The sequence below is a fragment of the Azolla caroliniana genome, unplaced genomic scaffold (assembly GCF_043228905.1).
Source record: "Azolla caroliniana isolate FFs.n. ecotype wild unplaced genomic scaffold, voAzoCaro1.0.p SCAF_9, whole genome shotgun sequence".
Lineage (NCBI taxonomy): Eukaryota > Viridiplantae > Streptophyta > Polypodiopsida > Salviniales > Salviniaceae > Azolla > Azolla caroliniana.
Genome location: NW_028230444.1, coordinates 20,038,697 through 20,059,579, shown reverse-complemented (window position 1 = coordinate 20,059,579; position 20,883 = coordinate 20,038,697). Strand labels below are relative to the sequence as shown.

The following is a 20,883-nucleotide window of genomic DNA, read 5'->3' as shown; positions in this document are numbered from 1 at the left end:
ATGATGACATGATAAGATGCATCTCTCCCATTGTTATTTTCTGAGATTGCTTTCTCTTTTAATCAAAGATTGGTGAGGAAAATAACCCCATCAATATTCCAAAACCAATACAATGGGAACAAAGAATGTGTAAGACCTTCAAAAATAATAAATGAAATTTTTATTTTTATTCTACAACCAAGTCAAATATGTCAAAATGCACCCCACATTTCTGGAACCAAGACTTCTGTACCTACATTTCTGTGAAAATACTATTCAATAAAATAACACTCAAAAATTTGTGAAGGAATTTTTACGATTAAAAGATTCACAAGCAAAACGTATAGTGTTTTACAATGTTCCAATTATCCATAAAAGACAAGTAAACAAAGACAATAATAGAATAGTTCAAGAACATAGAAGTCAACAACAGAGTTCAACACCAACTACAAGGGATTCTAAATAATTATATTCATTTCTTTATGCAGGTCTACGTATAGAGTTATATACAATAATGCAATAAATTACAAATGCATACAGTCTAAACGAATCAATAATCAAGTACTAAGGCACATGAACTCAATTATGAATATGCATGACCCGAACTTACTTATTAGAACACAATAACAAGAATTAGTGTACCTTAATATCTTGTGTCTACAAATTACGTTATCTTGTTAAAATTATTGATTTTTCTGAAGCCACTGAGATAATTCAGTTGGTATAATCTCTTTTAGAAAAATTTGACACTATCAATAACAGGAGCATTTTTTCACTCCTAGAGATCCTGATGCAGTGGCTGATCAATGGTATTGTTAGCAGCGATTAGACAACTTGTCATGAAAAATACTAAAAACGTTTTGTTGGCCTTCTCTAATTTCCGCATCTAAAACCAGAATGTGCAAGTTAATTAGAAACTTTTAATTCAATGACAAAAGTAATTACATAAAAAGCAAGATGAATACCTATAAAGAATATACCCTATTTTCTAAATGTACACAAACAAATTCAGCATATCTGCATCAGAATCTATTTCTATCGTATGTCCAAGGAATGAATAACTATATCAACTATACCCTGTTGTCCATCAAATTTTGTCCACTAAATATACATCATTCTCTTGTATAACAAGGTCAATTCCAGAACTCTCATACATGGCTATTCACATAGACCCCATAATATATGCTCCTTGATGCCAAACTTTGGTACAACGAAGTATTTCTAGAACTCTCATGCATAGCTATTTTAAATAGACCCAAAATTTATGCTCCTTGATGCCAACATTTAGAGCAAGGGGTATTTCCAGAAATTCATCAAATTCTCTTGTAAAACAAGATCAGTTCCAGAACTTTAATACATAGCTATATTCACATAGACCCTCTAATTTATGCTCCTCAATGCCAACCTGTAGTTCAAGGGGGTATTCCCAGAAACTCACCAAATTCCATCACATGCACATCACAGCAAGCCCACTGTGCACAAAAATATGATATCAGATATGTAGTCTTACATCAAGTAGCTAATCTTGGTAAGTATAAGAAATATAACTGAGCAAGGAATTGCCCACATTATGACAAAACTCAGTTCTTCAGCCAGTACTTAAATACTAGTGTATATGGACTGGTTTCAAACATCGCCTAAAAGATTCTTTAGAATTCAATCTTTAGCTCAATCAAACCATCTTTAAAAAAAAAACGTATTTGAACGTCAATCAATGTTGTTTCATTCGAATGCTGAAGTCTACTGTATTCTCAGTTATGTGCTCCAGGTCATGTAACCAGGACGTACATGTTCATGCAGAGCACATACACTCAAGAGAACAGCCAGTAGTGATGACTGCAAATATGAATTTCATATGCATGAAAAAAAAAACTAGATTTCACAACGTACTAAGAAACCAGGAGCTGTGGGACCTCACAAACAGCCTCATGTTGCTTTTCCAGTTTGCATATGTATAGTCAGTTCATTTTTTGTGCTCAGTTTGCATCTTCATCGAGCACGATAGGGGAACCATCCAACCCATGTAGTAAAACTCGCTTTCTTAGGAAAGACAAAACTTGTAATATGAATATGCGGACTTCAGTAGTGTCTTTTCTCATCCTCTTAAGATTTCCTACTTGCTATATCTGAGCTTCGTACAATAAATGTCCTCCTTTCTTAGGGGTGGCATATGATTGAATAGTGTCTCACACATCTGTGAGTACAAGTTGAAATTTTTGCCATTATACTTGTTTCTTAGCTACCTTTACATATCTAAATTCTTCTGTTTACCTACTTCAGTCCAACCTTTATTTAATCCGAGGGAAAATCTTACATTTACTTCTTAAAAGGCTTCCACCCACTCTTTTCCAGCTTGGCTTTGATGTTCTTTCTCCTTTTGTTGTCTTCTTTAAGGACCAAGTTTTGGCATTTGTCTATGTTTTTCTGTTAGACGTATCCATTTTCTTCAGGTTTTTCATGTGTTTGGTAAGTGTTTGTCGGTGATCAGGTTGTTGATGACTGAGGGAAGGAGCTACAATAGCCTATAAGGCCAAATAAGAGATTACATCTTAATATATAATCTCATCTTTGAGGATAAATGAATCAAAATAAATGCTAATTATGCATAAGAGTAATTAAAAAGTGGTTAATGAATCTCATTACCAATGAATGTCAGACCCTCATTTCAATCCTTCCATTTCTTTAAGTTTTTTATGTGTTCTGTAGGTGTTTGTCAATGGTCAGACGGGAGATGGCTAAGGCTGAGAAAGGAAAAAAGAACAAACGATACATTAACGTCTTCTAAGAGGCCACAATGGTCTATAACTCCAAACAAGAGATTATATCTAGAAATTTATGCGTCATCGTTGAGAACAAAACAAAATAAATGTAACTACATGAAATGAAATTTAAAAAGTGACTAAAAAAAACTTGTTATCTATACATGTAAGATTCTCAAGTCAGAGAGATCGTGATTTTTGGCCTTCGAAGGATCACTTGCATAGGTTTGATCCAAAATGGACAGATCTCTGAAGAATGGGAGCACCTGTAATGGCATTCTGCAATGGAGGAAGAAAACAAACCATCACACGCTTTTATTGGAGGTCAGACAAGGCTGTGACAGGTGACAAAGCAGAGGTGCCTATTCTATTGCAGGCATTGTACGTCATAAAGCAATAGTTGTTTAGAAAGGATTCTGGTTAGCATCATGTTCTTGATTTGAATGCAGTTCCAACAAGTATTTCAATGGGAAAAATCGAGCTATGTAGAGGGAGAATAGAAACGAAGAATATTGGTGTTAGAATCGGTGGGCATCGATGTTTAACCTGCTTCTTCCTATTTGAGGCTAGGAGAGTCCGAATTGGATGTCGCTTGTTTCCTAAATTTTCTTGAAGAAGGTTCGGTGAAGATTTGAACATGAGACCTCTTGCCACATCATTCAGAGTTATTTCAATTGTAATACATCTAGTGGATGAATAGTATTTAACCTTACTATTTGATGTTGGGTGGTTTGGTTCTCAAATTGGAGCAAGGACTATCTTGCCCTTTGCATCCTCACATTTTTCATGCTCCAAGGAGGATAGATCCATTTGTGAGAAACTACATATTGGCAATGGCCTTCCGATTTACTCTTTCAGGAGATCAGTCTGAAGGGGCAATCTTGGCAGCTTTCAAGAACCATTCACTCTTGATTCGGCACATCACTGATGCAGAAAAGCTCCCACTATTTCAGAAGATTTTCTCTGGAAGGGCAAGGGACTGGTACGATTCCTTAGCAGTCAATCAACAATCAAACTATTAACAACAGTAAATAAGTCATGACACTTACAGTATTTAGGTCAAGGTAGAAACTGCAACCAGAGGTGTAATTTCTACAAGTAAACATATGAATATTTAGTTACAATGGGTATCACAATGGAGTATTGTCACCCACCAAAATCTGGTATTCCATGCTCAGACAAAGCACATCGAGGTGCACTACCACTTCCTCCGGGAAAGTGTCATTGCAAGGGATGTCAACCTTCAACATATTAGCACGAATCTTCAAACGGCTGACATCTTCACAAAAACCCTAGGGGTCAACAAGTTTTGGCAATTCTCGACGAAATTTGGACTTTCAACCTCCAACTTGCTGAGCTTGAAAGCCACACAAGCCAAAAACCAAAATCCATTAGTCAAAACCCTAAAGTTGAAAGCCAAACAAGCCGAAAGCCATGACATAGTTGAGCTTGAAGGGGTGTGTTGAGAATCAAATTCAACTTAGTCTAGTGTGTGAACACACCCTTGAGAATATGTAATGTGTGTGAATGCACACACAGACACTCAAAGGTCACATTGTAACATAACTAATGTGTCATGTAGTTACATTCTATGACACATAGTTAATGAGCTAGTTTAGAGGCTCCCCACTTCCCAAGATCCCAAAGAAAGAGAGGGCATTATAGTGAGAGAATGTAGAGAGAGGGTGACCTTACATATAAAGCACCCTCCTCTCTCCTTTGTAACTGTTGGTTCTTATTTTCTTGTTAATATACAGTTTAGTATTTTGTCTACTATCTATCTTATGTCTCTCTTCTCTCTAATCTATTCTGCATAACATAATTACACATAATTATTTACAGGTTGAAATTGTTAGGTGACTCAAAGGCTCTCCAGAGTTGGTGGCTCCTCAGACTATGAGGCACCTTCAGCTCTGGGGAGCCTTCAACTCTAGAGAGCCTTCGAGTCACAACACAATTTCAACCCATCCTCTCCAATTCAAGTCCCCGGTGGTCCCGCTCAAATTTCACATGTGTGCACGTAACTTCGCAACAATTATGGTTTATAGAAATACTTCTAAGATTAAACAATAAACCAAATAAAAGGGGAGACGATCGATTTTCCGATGAAGGTTTGAATTTATGTAAGTAAAAGATAGAATGACGGTATTTAGAAATATCTAAAGGCATAGATATAGAAACTAAAGACAAATATGAGGTTTAGGAGAGATAAAAGAAGTAGAAGTACTTTTACAAAACAAAAGCCTACCACTTAAAAATATATACAAGGTAGGAGTGCGCACACACACATATATATAGGTGCTATCCAAGTTACATAAAATATACTCGTAAAAAAAGAGCTTTAAATGTTGATGGGACAGCTGAGTCATGGCCTCCTAAATACCTATTAATGTTGAGGGGGAATCTTGTCCAAGGATCCCATTCAAAGTACAAAACATTCTCTTAGAAGTTGTAGAGTTCTGAAAACAACAATGTACAACTTTAACAAAAATTAGAAAATATTAAATAATATAAAACATTTTCTTGTTTAGTTAGAGAAACTTAAAAGGGCCTTTAATCCCAACAACCTCCCACTTAAAGGAGCTAGGTTCCTCTACTACATACCTCCCACTCACTAAAGGCAATGTTGGTGAAGTGTCTTTGATAAACAATGTAGGAGCTAGGTTCCTCTACTACATAACTCCCACAAGAGAGTTAACCAAATGGCCTCATTTGAAGCCTCTATAGCTAAGATATACTCAGCTTTTGTAATAGAGAGTGTAACAATTCGTTGCAGCCATGAACACCACTAAATAGCTCCCCCTACAAGAGTATAGATGTAGCCATAAGTAGATTTTCTTGTGTCTACAGCCAGCCATATTAGAATCACAATAGCCATGAAGATTCAAGTCACCTTTGCCATAACAAATGCATTTTTCCTTAGTGCTTTTGAGATTTCTAAGATTAGACTGACTGCAGCCCAATGGTCTCATCTAGGTTGAATCATAAATTTGCTTACTACTCCTACTTCATATGCAATATCAAGTCGTGTTGATATCATTGCATACATCAATGACCCACAAGCTGAAGCATATGGGGTAGCCTGCATTTTTTTTTGTTTCCTCTTTGTCTTTTGGGATAATATGCTTTCAAAAGTTTTTCTTGTGATTGGAGAGGCACTGAAGATGGCTTTGCATCATTCATCTAAAATCTTTTCAATGTAGTTCTCTTGGGTCACAAATAGTAAAATGACACTCCTGATGGGCATATGCAGCCACCTATTCATGCTGAAAACAGGACTGGAAATGATGTACAGCAGCCCATTAACAATGACAATGTCAATGTACCTCTTGATGTAGATCAATTGCTGGATAATGTGGATCATTGGGTAAGAAGATCTACACATCCTAGGAGACAAGTGACTAGTTATGACCCCTCTATACATTGCATTATGTTATCAGATGAGGGTGAGCCTCTCACTTATAAAGAGGCAAAATTATGTGACCACAAGAAGTGGGAGTTAGCCATGCAAGAAGAGGTAAAAGCTTTGCATGTCGATGATACTTGGATTTGGTTGAAGTAGGAAGGCCATTCCACACAAGTGGGTAAACAAAACCAAAATTGTTGATGGCAAACCCAAGGATAAGGCAAGGATGGTTACTAAGGGATATGCACAAAAAAGGGCATTGATTTCGAAGAGGTCTTCTCTCCAGTGGTTAAGATGACCACACTACGTGTTGGTTTTCTCTCCAATGGTTAAGATGATCACTACATGTCTTGTTTGCTCTCACAGCTGCATTGGATTTGGAATTATTCCAAATGACTGTTAAAACAGCCTTCTTGCAAAGGTAAATGCGTATGTTATGGAAAGGGTCTATTAGAGCCAAGGATTTTGTCATTCAGACATGGCAAGTGATGTGGATACACGCAAGTCCACAAGAGGTTGTGTATACACCCTCGCAAGTGGAGTATCGATAAACAAGCAACCAAAAACACTGGATATTCCTTTGCTTTTGACAAACATCCAGTGTACAAAAACAATTGACAAGGCTCCAGCGCTTGACTTTTTCGTGGATATACAGCCATTCATACCTTTGAAAGAGAATGTGCACATATCCCATCCAAGAACCACAACCGAAATAGTAATTGTTTGATGCACTTGTAACTCCAAATCTTCTCTACAAAGTTGTAATTTGGGACCAAGCCTTCATCTGGCTCAAAACTAGACAGAGTTAAGACGATTCTTTAGATGCAATGATTGCCTGGATGACAGTGGACTCAAGAGGGGGTAGGAGCTCACCTGATTCAAGGCCAAACACAAGACATGGAAAACCCGAAATAGATTCATGGCCACTTTCTAATGGCCTTACATGTTTCTCATTGCAAGGCAGCAGGAACATGAATTGATTGCATGCTTGAGACAAGGGAAATCATCCAAACCACCGAAACCTTCACTATCCCTCCCCACTCACAAATATCTCTTCATAACCCTTGCCAACAACACACAATAACAACCTCATACTTCCTCATTGCCAACTTGACCCTATGCACAATCATCCACTTTACACATGAACTAGCAAATGAGAGGTCTTACATGCCGAAAAGGTCCACTAATGAGAAGCAAGGAAGCTATTAAATATGCAATGGGCTGTGCCTTACGTAAAGCATCACAACATTGCATACAGACCACTCCTTAGGTGGAAGATGTCTATATATTATATAGATAAACAAACAGATGTATATTCATAAAGCATGGAATAGGCTTTTCATAAAACACAGGTTTCAATGCAAGAAAGTTATCCATGCCATTACAAGCATTGTACCAAAATTAACACAAGTGCATGGTTAGTAAGTCTTTTATTCCTGCCATCTCCTGAAATAATGCTCCTTTGATATCATCAGGCATCTTGAAACAGTTTGTGCATCATCATCTAAATATATTAGAAATTCAGCTTCCTACCTTTATTCCTGCCATCTCCTGAAATAATGCTCCTTTGATATCATCAGGCATCTTGAAACAGTTTGTGCATCATCATCTAAATATATTAGAGATTCAGCTTCCTACCTCAGGATCAAGCAATGTACATCAATAGATAAAATATAATGCACTATATACACACGATTCAGCCTTCCTATTCCACGCATAAAGTGATGGAAAATATACAAAAGACAATATATATACGCAAAAACATTGACAACCTTCACTCTTCCTCTAGTCTCATCATTCCTCGGATGCTAATTCGGCCCTCCTGTTCAAGGATGGTAACAGCAAGGATCTTTCCTTGTGCTTGCTGAGGTAGAGATAATTAACAACAAAAGGAAAAAAAATCGAAAGAATAGACAAGGATAGAGAAACAGAAATAGATTACAGGTATACATGACCCGGGATGATATCTGCAGCTATTCCCTTAGCCGATTTCTGCAGAGAATATTACGTTGCATCCGATTCTCTCGCATTATTCCGCGACAACTACCACTCTCACTCCTTCAAATCCAAAAGGATCAAACTTCTTCTTCTTCTTCTTCTTCTTCTTCTTCTTCTTCGTCTTCCAAAAGCTTCTGGAAACTTCTCCATGGGATTATTCCACAAGCTTCTGGAAATTTCTTTTTAGGATTAGGCTGGAAATTTTGCAGGGACTTTATGTTTCCAAAGGTCTCACTAGTTCAAATACAAAAGGACCAAACTTCTTCTTCTTCTTCTTCTTCCACAACCTTCCGGAAACTTCTTCTTCTTGGGATTATCCCACAAGCTTCTGGAAACTTCTGGACTTATGTTTCCAAAGGTCTCTCTCCCTCTTCTTGTCCAGGCCAGACGTGTTGCAATCTCGTAGAAATTCCCTACTCTCATGCCGAGATTATACATGAAAGCAAAACAATGTATACTTTGTTGGGAGACAGGTCCCTGCGGATGGGAAGTGAGAAGAACAGTGCTGATGAGCAAACTCGGCCGAGGCCGAAACCGAATGTAGAGTACCCGGCTACGGAAGACCTGGTGAGAGCCGGATGTGGTGTACCCGGCAAGCGCCGGATGTAGAGTACCCGGCTACGGAAGACCCGATGAGAACCGGATGTGGTGTACCCGGCAAGCGCCAGATGACGAGTACCCGACTACGGAGGACCCGGTGAGAACCGGATGACGAGTACCGGGCAAGAGCCGGATGGTGAAGACCCGGTGAGAACTGGATGTGGTGTACTCGGCAACGGAAGACCCGGTGAGAACCGGATGAAGTGTGCCCGGCAAGCGCCGGATGATGCAGGCCCGGTGAGGAGTGCTCACCGGATGAAGAGACATATTCGTAAATATGTTTCTGAGAGTCCATCGGGGCTATATTTGTAAATAGTCAAAAAGTCATATTAGTATAAATATGACTTAGGGCAAACTCAGAGTTGTTGTTGTCATTCTTGTTGGTGCAAGAAGAGAGAGCGCGTAACAGTGTACAGAGAGAGAGAGAGAGAGAGAGAAAGAAAGAGGTCGTTGCCTCTGTTGTAACCGTCGCCTGTGGCGAAGATCGTGAGCACGAGGTCGTTGCCTCCGTGAGCTCACTGTTGTAATCATTGTGATATAGTGATAGTTTGGAGTCTGTGGACTCCCGTGGTTTTTCCCTCTCAGGGTTTTCCATGTTAAACATCCTGTGTACTCTTCTCTCCTTTGTGTCGTGCATTCATTTCCCGTTTTCTTTGTTTGATCCTAGACTTGGTTGTGGTCGAGCGTTGTGCTTAGGGAGCGTGCAGGTGCTTGTCATACTTCTTGTCATAAGCTCCTTGTAAAGTGGTGGGATGCCCAATAAGTTGGCAGACACTTGGTCACAACCGAGTCACGAAACCACAGTCTACATCATTTGTTTTCAAGAACCATCAAACAAAAACATTGCTTGGAATCATTCTAGGGTGAATTTTGCAAGAACCGTGCATTCATTTCCCGTTTTCTGTGTTTGATCCTAGACTTGGTTGTGGTCGAGCGTTGTGCTTAGGGAGCGTGCAGGTGCTTGTCATACTTCTTGTCATAAGTTCCTTGTAAAGTGGTGGAATGCCCAATAAGTTGGCAGACACTTGGTCACAACCGAGTCACGAAACCACAGTCTACATCATTTGTTTTCAAGAACCATCAGACAAAAACATTGCTTGGAATCATTCTAGGGTGAATTTTGCAATGAAGGCAACCCCAAATCGGCCTTCCCCTTCAAAGGCTTTTTGGTATTTCTCAAGAGATTTTACAAAAACATTGCTTGGAATCATTCTAGGGTGAATTTTGCAAGAACCATCATTTGTTTTCAAGAACCATCAGACAAAAACATTGCTTGGAATCATTCTAGGGTGAATTTTGCAATGAAGGCAACCCCAAATCGGCCTTCCCCTTCAAAGGCTTTTTGGTATTTCTCAAGAGATTTTACAAAATAATGTTTTGAGTGCTTCTTACTTGTAGGATGTGTGCAACATATAGTGTGTACTTGAGAATGATATATTACCAAGGAAAGGTTTGCAAGAGCAAGTTATACATGGGCATTTGATATATTGAATGTTTTATATTTAATGATTAAAGTTTTAAAGTCATCATGTTTAGGGCATTATATATGACCATTGTCTAAACTATTTATAATGGATTACATGCTCTTTTTCTCTCTCTTTTCAAAAAAGATTTCTTTCATTAGTATTAAGAAAAGCGTCGAAAAGCTACAAAATGTACAATTAGAGAGTGTTATATACAAAAAAGATGACTAGGGCAAGGGCCAGGGGTGATGATATTTCCAAATCAGTCCTTGATGGGAGACCGTGAACAAAGGCAACTTCCTCCGTAACTGTAGTAATTTTTTCCTTTTCTTAAGAACAACCTCCGAAGAGCCCAACATATTATCATATTGCCCACGCACCACCGCCAATAAGTTCTCCCATAATTTTGGCAATATATCTAAGAGAAGAGGAATTACAGAATCATATCATCTTTTACAACGATACTTCCATAAGATTCATAATGTAACCGTAGATACTATTTTCTATACATGGGTTGCAAGCATTTGCTTGCGAGGTTGCTGAAAAGGGGAGATAGAAATTAGATGCCTATTGATGATTGACATAACCTCTGGAGCATCATCTGCCTCATACAACAAGAGACTGGAATCTGCCAATAAGTTCTAGCAATATATCTAAGAGAAGAGGAATTATGGAATCATATCCTCTTTTACAATGATACTTCCATAAGATTTATAATATAACTGTAGATATTGTTTTCTATACATGGGTTGCAAGCATTTGCTTGCGAGGTTGCTGAAAGGGGGAGACAGAAATTAGATGTCTATTGATGATTGACATAGGCTCTGGAGCATCATCTGCCTCATACAACAAGAGACTGGAATCCACCAATAAGTTCTGGCAATATATTTGAGAGAAGAGGAATTACGGAATCATATCATCTTTTACAACGATACTTCCATAAGATTCATAACCTTTTGGAAAGGTCTCTGGCGCCTCCACATGCCTGAAAAGATCAAGCTCTTTTGGTGGCAGATCGGTCACAATGTGGTGCCCGTTGGTGAATGGCTAGGTAAACGCGGCGGCCCGTTAGGCTGCCCACTGTGCTCTCGACCTATTGAGACTCTGAGACATTTTCTGTGGGATTGCCCTCAAGCTCAAAAGATCTGGGATAGAGTGACTCGCCTCCTTGCGGCATGTGAAGTTGAAGGAACAGCCTCGTGGAGCGTTGCGGCATGGATTGGTCACTCGGTCGAAGGGTGGACAAACACCGTCAATGCGGATAGTTGGTGTTATGTATGCACGAGAGGCAAAATCGTCAAGATCTGTTTCGAAAGAGGCTTGCAGCCCGCATCCCCTAGGTTTCCAGAAATCTGGATGCTGATTGCAGGTTTCACCTTGTGGTACATATGGAAAGCGCGTTGCCTCAAGGTTTTCCAAGGTACGGTACGGCCCCCAGAGGAAGTGATCATGGACATATGGTTCGCGATTATCAGCTGCCTACGAGGGCAACTGGAAGAGATTTGCAGCCACTCCAACGACGTGATCTCTGCCTGGTTGCGCTTTTGGCAGAAATGGAGGAACACACCTATGGTGATGCAAGGCGAGAGTGGCCCAAGGTGGAATTACCAGCCCCCACGCTGGTTGTTTCCTACTCACCTGCCACCCTCTCTTCGTTGTAGGCCCCAAGAGCCGACTCGTACTAGGCAACATTGAAGGCCATCGCCTTAGATATAGGTAGCTTCTTACATTAAGTTAGGCCGCAAGGCATTGTAAGTAGGCTGATCTTCTTTTACTTGATCGGAGGTAGACTCCCCAATGTGTGTATAAGTCTCCTTGTAGACTCTCTATGTAATAATCCTTCCTAACTAATGGGAAAGTAGCTTCATTTTGGAAAAAAATAATAATAATGTAACTGTAGATATTGTTTTCTATACATGGGTTGCAAGCATTTGCTTGACATAGGCTCTGGAGCATCATCTGCCTCATACAACAAGAGACTGGAATCCACCAATAAGTTCTGGCAATATATCTGAGAGAAGAGGAATTACGGAATCATATCATCTTTTACAATGATACTTCCATAAGATTCATAATGTAACTGTAGATACTATTTTCTATACATGGGTTGCAAGCATTTGCTTGAGAGATTGCTGAAAAAGGGAGACAGAAATTAGATGCATGTTGATGACTGACATAGCCTCTAGAGCATCATCTGCCTCATACAACAAGAGACTGGAATCCGCCAATAAGTTCTAGCAATATATCTGAGAGAAGAGGAATTATGGAATCATATAATCTTTTACAACGATACTTCCATAAGTTTCATAATGTAATCGTAGATACTGTTTTCTATACATGGGTTGCACGCATTTGCTTGCGAGGTTTGCTGAAAAGGGGAGACAAAAATTAGATGCATGTTGATGACTGACATAGCATCTAGAGCATCATCTGCCTCATACAACAAGAGACTGGAATCCGCCAATAAGTTCTCCCATAATTCTGGCAATATATTTAAGAGAAGAGGAATTATGGAATCATATCATCTTTTACAATGATACTTCCATAATATCCATAATGTAACTGTAGATATTGTTTTCTATACATGGGTTGCACACATTTGCTTGCGAGGTTGCTGAAAAGGGGAGATAGAAATTAGATGCATGTTGATGACTGACATAGCCTCTGGAGCATCATCGCCCTCATACAACAAGAGAATGGAATGGAGAACCCCCCATACCATTGATCCCTAGGAGAAGAGGCAACCTGCATTAATTGTCAGGAATAAAGAAATAACTTTATTCCATACCTTCTGAATGGATTACATGCTCTTGCCTATATGTGGGCATCATAATATCAAAGTCAAAAAATTGAGAGAATCCAAGTTTGATCTCTAAAGATTGTAGTAGTCTCTTGTAAGACATTCAAATGGAACTAGAAATCAGAAATCCTTGAACAATTGATGCACACGCATTGAAAATAGAAATTGGGAACCTCTTATCTTATGCCTCACAATGCACGCATTACACTTAATTAGAACAGAAACATATGGGGTAGACTATGTAAACACTAGTACATATATCTCTCTATTTCCAATTTGCCCATCAAGCAACTATATAGGTTATATGATGGGTTATTATCCCATCATTCAACTTTAAATTCTTATTCGTTGGTCGCCTAACCAACGATCACATGAAATTAGTCCCATGTATATTTATGTTTCCTATATTATATGGTATGGTCTTTTTCACCACTTCACTCTTGTTGGATGGATAAAACAATGCACCATAAACAAAGGTAAACATCATTATGGATGCCTTGTATAAGGACATCAACCATGGTTTTTGAGAATTCCCTTAAGGTTGTTCTAGGTTCCAATTACCCCTAACAAGGATAAAATCATCATTAACGACATTGGCCATGCCCTTTTCTTGTTTACTCGAACTACAATACCAAACTTACACTAAAATTTGAAAATAAGCTTAGTTTTATCTTTTAGCTTTTACTTTTATTTTTTCATCTACCATTTAAAAATCGCATACCCATGCGATTACAAAGGGTGCTTTGTAACAATTGTTGGTATCATTGTCACCTTAATTTTTACTTAGCAAGATATGCTTTTCCAAGTCTATGATGCATTATTGTCTTAATATATATCTATAGACAGAGGGATGTCAATTGGCCTAACAACAACCTAGAGGATTTATCATGCCATAAGATCCTTGCACAAAGAGAGAGAAATGTGAGGACATTATTGTCTTAATATATATCTATAAACTGAGAGATGTCAATTGGTCTAACAACAACCTAGAGGATTTATCATGCCGTACGATCCTTACACAAAGAGAGAGAGAAATGTGAGGACATTATTGTCTTAATATATATCTATAGACAGAGAGATGTCAATTGGCCTAACAACAACTTAGAGGATTTCTCACGCCATAAGATCCTTACACAAACAGAGAGAGAGACAGAGAGAGGTAGCTCAGTTGGTAAGGTTGCCCAATAGAGACCAGGAGGTCATGGGTTCAACCCCTACATTCCACAGTGGCATCTAATACATTAAGAGAGATATATGACTTAATAGAGAGGTGAGAGATTGGGTTTCGAACCCAAGAGATAGTGTGCTAGAGAGAGAGAGCCCAGAACGATGTAGTTAAGGTTGCCCAATGTAGACCCGGAGGTCATGGGTTCAATCCGTACTTTCCACAGTGGCATCAAGAATATTAAGAGATATATATGGATTAATAAAGAGGTGAGATATTGGGTTTCGAACCCAAGACATAGTGTTAATAGTATAATAACAACTTAGCCCTAGGGTAAGCTAATTACAACAATAATAAAAAGAGATTAGGAGAATTACATTTTGAATAAACATATATATATATAATGCACCTTTAAGAAAGGTCAAGCATACTTTTTCAATAGATAAGAAGGAGATGCATATTGCTCTAGAGTCTTCCTATATGACATCATAAAGGTGTTTCAAACTCAAGGCAACTTCGTCAGATGCTAGACGTTGGGTCCTCAAAATGCGATGCCTATGCATTGGCTCACGAAATGATGAGGTGGATATATTTTTGACATGGTAATCTTGCAAGAAAAGTTAGGAATATAACCAACATGTTTTATAAGTATGTCTCATGGGAGAGGGAAAGGGAACATCACCGTTTTTACTATAGCCACTTGGAGATATGCTTGGTGGAAGCCACCCACCATTTATCAAAGTAGCACCCCCATTTCTCATTTCTATGCATACAGTCCAAGTTTAACTAACTTCTCTATCCAATTGCACATTAGGTTCTATCTACCTCATCTCTAATTCTATCAGAACAATGAATTTAGATTAAACAAGTGATAAATGCACATATTATTAGTTAAATAGATTATGATTTTCATCACTAGATGTGAACGGGGACAAAATTGATGTGTTGGGATTGCCTTAAATCCATCAATCTCTTGAAGAAAATATTTGTCCCCATTTTTGTCGACACATAAGCTTCTCTTGTTATCTAGGCTATCGTTGTAAATCTAGCTTAATGCTAAACAATACCATCTTGAGCTCACTCTTGTTATTCGCTTGTCTTTTATAATCACTTAGTCAATTGTGCTTTATCTTAGAACTTGAATATCAACTAATTTTATAACATTAAAGTGGCAATATAATAAGATATGTTAATATTCTATTTTGCATGATCCAGAATGATTCAACGTATGAACACATATGCCTACAACAATTCTCCCCAAACAATTGAGAAAAATGCCTAAAATGCAACAATTTCTGCATTTTGGGGGGCCTCCGTGCCCGTTTTTAGTGGTAAACTTGCCACATACAATGTTTCAAAAATAAGAAAGTTTCATATCAACTAAAGTATTCATTCATATTATCTTGTTGTGTTTGGTGTAGATTTAAGGTGTATCATGAAACCATAAACTTGTACACAAAATCTAGATGGAGAGTATGGACAAACTCTAAGCACTCCATTATATAACGACACATTGAGGATACACTCTCAATCCAAAGAGGCTTGACCAAAATGCGATTAAAACATTTATTTTGGACACTAATTATAAGATAAGACATTGTTAACCTGCAAGACTAATGAAAGAGTAATGGAAAACAAGAGTGAACACAAACCAAACCTAGGTGATCTATCCATGATCAAGAGGAAGATTGATTGAAGCTAAGTGCAAGTTCAAATGAATTTGATGTTGAATAATCAATAGATGAGTTGTGTTTATGCGTGAAAGGCAACTCAAACCCAAAACTAGTTGGTTCTTCCCGAATTGTGTTGAGACATAGTAATTGGCTAAACTATATTTAGAGGTAACGCATTGTTCCGGTGTGGGTTGCAAGTGCAAAACAACCAAATTAAGGCAAAGTCTATAAATACTAGATGTGATCCCGAAATGCGAGAAACGGGTCAGCCCGAATACTAGTGAAAAGATGGGGGATAAGCTTCATCTTCAAGAGGGGAACGACCCAAATTCGGTGAACTATCTATCAAGTATGAGATGAACCCAAGGTCCTTATATTATAGGTTCTTCAAAGGCACCAAGAAGGAGACCCATTGCATTCGGCTTTGGAAAATAAAAGAGCAGTAATTCTATAGATTTTATGTGAGGAATGCACAATAGGTAGTTTAAGGGAAACCCCTAGAGATCTCATATAAGATCAAATAAGGTTGTGACTCCATTGAAACATTACATAGATCTTTACACAGTATCAAATGTGTTTGTCTAGCATATTATTCTCTTAGATTTTACGCACAATTTAAATCTATCAGATGTATGTGATAAAAAATGCACGCAATACATAGACACAGAATATAACATCAGTTGAGCTATAGATCAAAATACACAATTGATGTACTAGCACAAAGAGTTCTCCATGATTGTAAAGAGTCATCTTGTAAACTAAATAGTGCTAACCGCAATACAGCATATACAAACGGATGTTAAGACTGCAAATCATTCTTCAGAACAAAACAAAAACCATTAACACCATGGATTCTATTTACATATCGTATAAAATAGTAGTAAGCCCTTGCACAGGAGAACTGCAATACCACTTCCTTACTATTCTAATAAATAAGCTGTGCTACTCATAGGAAAAAACACCAACAATAGGGAATGAACATAGAAATAATATAAATGCCGACCTTCTAATCAGCCAGAAAATGGTAATAAATCCAGCTTTTTCTACTTTTCCAAAACATTAATAGTGAACATTATGAATATTGTTGCATATATATATCATATATATAAATATATACTCACACAAGATAGGTGGGTTTGTACAGTGATGCTTGTATATAACGATTGCCACCAATCTAGACGGTTTTATTGCCGAAAAACTTTCCCTAGTGTCAAACCTCCTTATTTTTTTTCTTTTCCCATTTTGTTTTTGTATTTAGTGGAAATTTTCTCTTAACTTGGATCTTCCTTAAGACCGCATTTGACGTTTTTGGAGTTTATCCGATGGCGGTGATGGTAATGACGCTTGCTGACTACTAAAATCATCGACGAAAGGGTTCCCACCAACATAAGGAGTCGGTTCAGCTGAATTCAAACCTGCTATCATGACATTTGAGGCAGCATTATGCATAGGAACTACCCCTACTGCTGTGGAATGAGCTGATGGAGTATTGGAATGCTCAACAGCATAGTAACCATAATGTGCTGAAGGTGCTTTGAGAATCGAGTGTGTTGCAGTTGCACCTCTCTGAACAGGTGTGGTTACATTCTTCTCGGATATGGCGCTAGATACGAAACCAGATTGGAGCGGGATTCCCTCAACAGGGGTGGCCACTGCCCAATATTGGGAAGACAATGCACTCGAGGGATTAGCTATTGGATTTACCCCTACGTATTGATGATGATGATGATGATGATGATGATATCCTCTATTACTATTGTTGGGTTGTTGAACAATCCCTCTAAGGGGATCACCAAGTCCTTGCCTGTGGATTAAATGAGCCGTTTCAACAGATTGTTGTTGATGAGGAATATTTACCTTTGCACCATCACCCATAGTTGTCATAATCGACGATGATGAAAAGACCATGGACGTATTCACATTCGTAGCAACCTTCAAAGTTTCTCCTGAAGTGGGCATCGTTGACATGTTTCCAGGAAGAAGCATAGATGAAGGAGGAGTCTGCTGTGACAATGCCTTGGTCAAATCTACAGCAGATAATGGAGCACTATGCGAAATGACCGAGGACATAGCAGCCCCATATGCCTTAGTCAAATCTACAGCAGCTAATGGAGCACTATGGGGAATGACCGGGGACATAGCCCCATAAGCCTTGGTCATATCTACAGCAGATAATGGAGCAGTATGAGAAATCACCGAGGACATAGCCCCATGGGGCAGTGTCGACATAGTTTCTTCTAGGTAAAAATTGGGAGGTATCGCAGTCTTCTGTATCATAGGTTGTCCTGTAGGTAATACCATGTGTGTAGAAGACGAAGATGACAACAACGTGTCTTTAATGTTTGTGGTTGGAACTTGAATCACATTCAATGACGATGCATCCTTAATGTTTGTACTTGGAATTTGATTCACATGTATGGGGGGTGTTGTATCCTCTACAACTTGTTTCGGTTTCGCCTTTACAGCAATACCTACAGCCATGGGTGGGGGCTCTATTATTATAACAGGAGAGATATGTTGTGACAACTTGTCTTCTTCTGATCCAGCTAGTTTGAGCGCCGATCTTTGTTCCCCCCCAAGATTTGGCGCCGATCTTTCTTCTATGACTAGACCTGGGGCCAATCTTTCATCGCCACTCATTAACTTCGAAGCACCATGGGCAGGTATAATGGGGGGGGTGCATACCGATGACACTCCAACAGATGTTTCCTCTCCGATACCCAAGTTTGATGCAGCAACTATACCCTGTGCTGAAGCTATAATAGGGATTGATATACCTTCTTGAATCAATCTATCACCAGATGGGACAGGTGGTGCTGCTTGTTTTTTATGCGAAACAAAAGGCGGTATGGATGTAGTAGTAGTGATTACCTCTTCCAATGGTAAGCCTGCTTGATTTTGGGATTTTACCACATGTATGGGAGGGGGTAGAATCATCGCCTCCTCATCAAAAATGGGCTGTCCCACCAACAGCTGAGGAATCTCTTGATCTTGTTCTAAACCCCTTTGATGATGTTGTTGCTGTACTACTTTAATGGAGTCCTCACCTGTGGCTTCGTAGAAACCTTTTTCAAAGATCCTTGTGCCCTTCTGTGTAGAAACCTGCTCTGATACCTTCTGGTTCGAGGGCAAATCCTCATTTTGAGCATCATCTTGTTCTGCAACAATAGTAGTTGTAGTGGAAGTAGTAGTAGTAGTAGTGTTCATGTTTCTTGAAATCCCTGTTTGGCCTGATGCCATCGACATTACATCGATCTCCATAGCCACATATTGCATCTTCTTTGGATCTTGATCCACACTAGACCTACTAGATCCACTTGGTTTCGTGTTACTGCTGTTGAGAAGCACTGCCATAAGATTGCTGTCCATGTCTGATCCGACCTGCTGAGGTGAACTCGTGGGAATCTGAGGCGACCATTTGGAGAACACAGATTCAGCTATGGTAGACAGCATGGAAGTGGTGGAGGAGGAAGAGGAAGAGGAAGAAGAACCTGTGAAGTTTGAGTCGGAAGCTGCAAGATTTGAGCCATGGCCATCAGAGGAGGAGATCATGCCTCCTGACGGAAGCGAATGATGGACCAGAGAAGCGAACAAGGAAGAGGGAGAAGCAGACGGCTCAGAAAGAGGAAGGGGAGGGGCTGCAGCGCCTGAAGAATTGCCATAGCTGATGGCAGCCGCCCATTCTTCCAGGGAATCGACGTTGCTGGAGTACAAATCTGGGGTTTCAGAGAGGATGGAGGAGGTTTCAGAGCGGACACGGGGCAGAACAGGGATGCCGTTGAGGGCATCGACGAACCATCGCTCCCGAGATTGGGAGCTCTCAAGGATATGGGCGAGCAGGCTGGACGAGGTCTGGCTGCGCTCCAGCGCAGGGAACAAGAAGAGGCGGAGGCGGGAGGCGGTGGAAGAATTCCTGCTGCTGCTCAGCTTATCGTATTCTTCCATCATGTTCTCGAGGTCTTCATCAGAGGTCACAGAGATGAGGGCGTCCAGATCCTCGCAGGGTAGCTGGTACTTGATGGCTATGGCGGATCCGAACATACGGCTAAGCTTGGCGATGAGCTCCGACAAGGGGATAGTCCGGTTCACGACGGCAATCCGGCTCTCGCCGCCGACATAGCGCAGCTGGTTGTCGTGAGGCCGAGGCATGATGCGCCCGCCATAGCTGCACATCAGTTTCACGCGCTGGCTGCCGCTGCTCAGGAAAGAAGCTGCAGCTCCTGCTCCTGCTCCTCCTACTGCTACCGATCCTGCTACAGAACCTGCTACCGATCCTGCTACAGACCCTGCTATCGATCCTGCTCCTCCTGCTACCGACCCTGCTACTCCTGCAACCGAACCTGCTACTCCTGCTACCGATCCTGCTACCGATCCTGCTCCTCCTGCTACCAATCCTGCTACAGATCCTGCTCCTCCTGCTCCTGCTACCGATCCTGTGCCTCCGCCGCCCGGATTGTCCTCTGAGATGGAAGAGCTCACGTCCGACAGGGACGCCTGATCTGCCTCTGCGACGTGCTGGGGGGATGGATCGGAGGCGGAGGAGGAGGAGGATGGGGCGGCGGGCGGAGGGGATGGATCGGAGGATCGCCTCATCGTGTGCTGCTGCTGCTGCTGCTGCTGCGGCTGCTTTTTGATGATGGAATCTCCCGTCGTCAGTCTTGAGCCTGCATCAGAGAAGGGCCATCATCAGAGTGAGCCCCGTGTGGCGTCTTTCATTCTCTTGCCTTCCATAGAGGAAAAGCTCGAGGTCGCCATAGCCACAGTTGCAGGGAGAAAAAAAAAGAACAGAGACCCAAAAAAGAACAGAGAGAGGGTAGAGAGAAGAGAGAGAGGGGTAGAGAGAGGAGAGAGAGTGTGCACGCAAACGAGCAGCCTCCCACTTTTTTCCTCTCTCTTTTTATTTTTCTTTTCCTAAAATTAGTTCTTTCTTCTTCCTAAATTTTATTTTTATTATTTTTTTCGCCCTTATTTCCTCTCTCTACCCTACCAAATTCGACTCTCTCTCTCTCTCTCTCTTCAAAATCCATTTTGTTTTTTACT

General features: G+C 40.1%; 1 protein-coding gene and 1 long non-coding RNA gene across 3 annotated transcripts; both read right to left on the bottom strand.

Annotated features, from left to right (window-relative positions):
* Window positions 1-393: 393 nt before the first annotated feature.
* Window positions 394-8,262, bottom strand: LOC147860508 (uncharacterized). 2 transcript variants are annotated; one of them, XR_015530238.1, is made up of 3 exons: window positions 8,087-8,262; window positions 7,541-7,993; window positions 394-1,451 (listed from the first exon to the last, which is right to left on the bottom strand). It is a non-coding gene; the product is annotated as an uncharacterized LOC147860508 (long non-coding RNA). The 2 variants fall into 2 exon arrangements; XR_015530239.1 differs by lacking the exon at window positions 394-1,451 and having other exon boundaries at window positions 7,334-7,993.
* Window positions 8,263-16,554: 8,292 nt separating this feature from the next.
* On the bottom strand, window positions 16,555-20,451 carry LOC147860507 (uncharacterized). Its single transcript, XM_087324370.1, has one exon. The coding sequence runs from the start codon at window positions 20,434-20,436 to the stop codon at window positions 17,131-17,133; it is 3,306 nt and encodes a 1,101-aa protein (XP_087180496.1). The 5' UTR covers window positions 20,437-20,451; the 3' UTR covers window positions 16,555-17,130.
* Between the last annotated feature and the right edge of the window lie 432 nt (window positions 20,452-20,883).

Excerpts from the sequence above, each read along its gene's own strand:
- LOC147860507 (XM_087324370.1), bottom strand. The coding sequence starts at position 20,436 with ATGAGGCGATCCTCCGATCCATCCCCTCCGCCCGCCGCCCCATCCTCC.